General features: G+C 32.5%; 1 protein-coding gene across 1 annotated transcript; it reads right to left on the bottom strand.

Moving 5' to 3' along the window:
* Positions 680-2,418, bottom strand: LOC109229160 (malonyl-coenzyme A:anthocyanin 3-O-glucoside-6''-O-malonyltransferase-like). The gene has a single exon (XM_019394505.1). The coding sequence runs from the start codon at positions 2,234-2,236 to the stop codon at positions 839-841; it is 1,398 nt and encodes a 465-aa protein (XP_019250050.1). The 5' UTR covers positions 2,237-2,418; the 3' UTR covers positions 680-838.

The following is a 4,696-nucleotide window of genomic DNA, read 5'->3' on the forward strand; positions in this document are numbered from 1 at the left end:
ACGAAGTTAATCACCTTCTCGATTTAATATTTTGTTAATTAGAGTATATGATCTAAAATCATTAGTAAATAGTACATGTCTCTTCTAAACATCAAAATTATAACTTTAAGAGGAAATTTAAAAGATGTATCTAAAAAAATTGTGAGAATCGTAAAAAGAAAAGAGATATCCCACAGTAAGAGATTATGAATAAATAAATATTACATGTATATTCTAAACATCAAAATTTATTTAAGCACTTTCACATAATTTAAAATCACTTTACAAGTATAAAGAGACGATAAATAAGATTGGTCAAACAAGTAAGAGTGTAAAACAAGTTTTCCTCATGTATATGTCTACTATATGTAGGTATAATTACTAGTATTGATATTGTTATATATACTTCATAATGACTGTGATATAAAATAAAATAGAAATTATTCTATAACTAATTCTGGTATTATTAACACAAAAACCAAATATGATAACCGACCACTCGATAAATTAATGCAAAATGCTACAACAAAAATAACATACCCAGTATTATCACATAATATGGGGTCTGGGGAGAATAATGTGTGTACAAACCTTACCCCTACTTTGTGAAGGTAGAGATGTTGCTTCCAATAGACCCTCGACTCAGGAAAGTATAGGCACCACATTAATGAAAAGATAGCCAAGGAGAGATAGCATCAAAAAGCAGCATAAAAATAACACGATAATAAAATGATCAAAATGAAAGAAAACGACAGCTAGTCATAGAAACTAATACAAAATGTGCCAAATTTATTTAAAATAATTCTAGTAACCATATTATAATACGGAACCAAGTCAACCCATGTCTCTTGGAAGAGTTTTAGGGAAGATTTTTGAGCCCTTCATTATAGAGAACACGAAAGGCTTCCATTTTGGCCAATGGAAGAGCCAAACCAATCTCTATTCCACCAACCATCTCTCTGCTTTCACATAAAGATACACTACCTGTTCTATCTATTGATATTTCTTCAATTTTTTTGGGTCCGCCCCACCCCAAATCCAAGGTGTAAAGATCCACTTTAGGTGACCCGGTTACTGTTATATGGAGCCCCGACCCACGGATCACATTCCAATCCGAAATCCAATTTTCTGCCCCACCCAACACATCCCTATCCAATTCCTTTATGGTATCCCCAATTGCTTTTGCAGCAAAAACTATACCATTCTCTCCCAATAACTCATTTCTCCTTGCCATTGCTCTACCAAATGCAATGCAATTACCTACATACGTTACAGGCACCGGGTAACCCAACCGGGTTATACCGCCCGCTATGAAACCGAAATAATGGGGCTCCGTTTTTTCAATTGGATCTTCAATATGTTTCATGTTAGCTTTCAACCAGCACACCCAAATATATGAACATGTTATCACATATGGAGAAAGAAGCAATTGGACTGACCCGAATAGTTTATCGGACTGAGACATGATCCACCCTTTGATAGCGTCCATATCGGGTCGACCCATTACAAATGTGGACCTTACCATGTCACTAAAATGATCAACTAGCAATTTTGGCAAACATATTTGGTTCCACCATTGTTTCCACAAGATTGGTTCGAGTCCATTAGTGTCACGAATTACTGACCTATCATAATATGGCAAATTCTTGTTCAACACAGGCAAGTACAACTCTAGTCCCGTTCTAAAAATAGTAGCCCACGTCTTCAAGAAATTGTTGAATGTCCTTTCATCTGCAGCCACGTGACGTAAGGAGAATCCAATAGAAATTCCACATTCAGGAAAGATAGTTATTTGGACAGCCAAAAGTGAGTACTTTGACTCTTGGTCAAGACCTAGCAATTCACAAATTTTTGGCATCTGAGGAACTAATTGGTGAAAATCTTGAACACCCCTTTGGTTGTAGCCTGAGAGTTGGTTAAAATCAGCAGTGGACTCTGCTATGGTTAATGAAACAGAGTCACCTGAGGTGTAGCTAAGGTGTGGTTTAGCTGGTTTTTGTGGTATTATCAATTTTCCTGCAAAAGGGAAGAAATATAGGAGTGAGGAGGAAAGAGAAGTTTTGAAGTTGGATAGAATGGTTTGTTTGAAATGAGAAGGTGTGTGAGGGAAATCATAGAAGAAAAGGGGTTGAGTTGGGGGAAAAAGAAGCCAAGGTATGTCTAAGAATGTTAATGGCAAAATAGTTGATGCAACTGATCCTGGTGGTGGTGAGACTTGGCAACGTTCAAGCACTTTAATTTGCTGTATAGGTGCCATTGAGGAGTTTGGTCTTCTGCTGGAAATCTTTAAAAGTGCTCAGAGTTGGCTTTAGCCTTTGTGCAACGCAATAACCAAGTCTAAAGTTTTTTTTTTTTAATTGCAAATTGGCAATGGAGGAATATTAATTTGTGAGTTGACCCGCCACTCAATTTTTATTCCTGGAATCGTGGATCTATTTTATACTATATACTTCACTTCTCTACTTTTTCTATTCAAAGACATCGGCCTCATGCTTTTCTATATGATGTTTGGCCATTACTTACAAACTTTGGAGTCATTACTTGCACTTGGGATATACAAACCGAATCGGAAAATCGCATCAAATCAAAAAGTTAAACTAAATCGATTATAAAATCTGACTAGGTTTGTTTTAATTTGGTTTGATATTGAGTAAAAAAAATCCGAACCAAACCGACATATAAATATATAATTTTTATATATACTTTTAAGATTTTATACAAAAAATTTTTTAAAAAAGTCTAGAAATAGTTGGGGTTCTCTTACTTGATATAATATTTAACAGAATATGAAGTGCTCCATATTTATTAACCTTAAATAATTAGTTGTATGATCACTTTCTTATCAAGTGTTACTGAAATGCGTCAATCTCTTTGTTCTTCCATATTCATATTTCAAGATTTATTAAATTTTTATATCTTTTTCGAATTTGAAGTGGTTATTATTATTTTGGTATCATATTAATTTTTATGTTTAATTACTAAATTCGATTGATCTTAAAATTGTACATCAATAAAAAAAATTGTGAGACGACTAAAAAAATAACTATCATTCTTTACTAAGTAAATTCTCCTATAAGAATATTTTAATAGATAATATGTTTGTCAATTTTTTAAATTTTACTAAATATATATTTACTTATAAAATGTAACAAAGTAAGATTGAAATAATGTTTAAGTAACAAAAAATCCAAAAAACTCGACAAAACCGAACCAATCCAAATCGATAGTAATTGGTTCGGTTTGGTTTTGATAAAAATCAAACTAACCCGATCCTTATACACCCCTAATTTGCAAATTAAGGATTAGCCATTAGTACTTAGAAGTATTGCATTTTAAAAATATGAAATACTTTAAATTCATGCCCAAACACAACATAAACTATTCCATTTTTATCTATACTAATCTAGCGTTTTGCCATAGATTCCCAAATTTGTTTTGAAAAATCTTATTTGGGTGAAGTTTGGTTTGAAGATGAAATGTGTTTGGACATAAGTTTTCAAAACATATTTCACTTTTTTTTTGAAAAAACATGAAATATGACTTATACCCACAAGTTCTAAAAGCTATCACAAATACCCAACAGTACCTTTATCAATAACATTCATTATACTATCGCAAATCATAGTCCTGAACATAAATAAATTTGGTGCAAAATTATTATTTTTAGAGAGAATGCATAAAGTACCCATTAAATTTGTCCAAAAAAATTATTTACACACCTAAACTTTACTGGCGACCTTTTACCCCACTATTCTCATCTAAAGTGAATTTAATACCCTCTTCAAAATATTGAACCACTCTTGTGGTGGCTGTGTTAAAACGCGCTACAGTATTTTTTTACTTTTTTTAAATATACTTCTTCTTTCATTTTCTATTCTTTTTTTCATTTCATCTTCTTCACCTTCTTCCTCATTATTTTTGCCCGCTACCACTGTAAAAGCCATTCACAGTCATAACCTTCTTAAACACATCGACTCTATCTCTATTCTTCTTTTTTCATTGTAGATAAATTTATTTGGGTCTTTGACATTTCACGAAATTAAGGAGAAAAAGGGTCGGAAAACTTGGGATAGAGAGAAATATTTGGTTGGCCGGAAATTTTCTCCGGGCGGAGAATTTTCCGGTGACACCTTGTCTTCTTTTCAACACTATTTCTGGTTCTAAATAGGTATTTTTCAGAAAATAGATGAAAAATTGGATTGGAAAAATCTCAATTGAAGAAGGACGGATGAAGAAAGATTATTGCTTCTGTTAAATGAAAGATTTATTTCATTTATTGTGATCATTGGTTCATTTCAATGAGATTTTCGAGGCAATGCCAAAGCCATTGGTTCTGTTAAGAAATGATTTAATAACTAGTTTATTTAATATCTTGTGGCCATTTCCTCTTTAAAACTAGTTATTGAGATTTATTTCATTTCTTGTGGCCATTGGTTCTGTTAGCAAAAAACTTATTTCATTTCTTGTGGCCATTGGTTCACTGCTTCTGCTTCTGTTAAATGAAGAAAGAGAAAGAAAAACGAAAAGAAAAGAAAAATGAATAAGAAAAGAGAAAAAAATAGTACTATTAAGTTAATTAGTTATAATATCCAATAGGAAAGTGACATCTGGACTATTAAACTAGTTTTAAGTTAATTTTTTTGCCTTCACGCGCGTCTGTAAAATGAACCACACGTCTTACTCCAGGTCATCACTCAGGAGGGTATTAAATTCACTT

Source organism: Nicotiana attenuata, chromosome 7 (genome assembly GCF_001879085.1).
Source record: "Nicotiana attenuata strain UT chromosome 7, NIATTr2, whole genome shotgun sequence".
In the NCBI taxonomy this organism is placed as follows: domain Eukaryota; kingdom Viridiplantae; phylum Streptophyta; class Magnoliopsida; order Solanales; family Solanaceae; genus Nicotiana; species Nicotiana attenuata.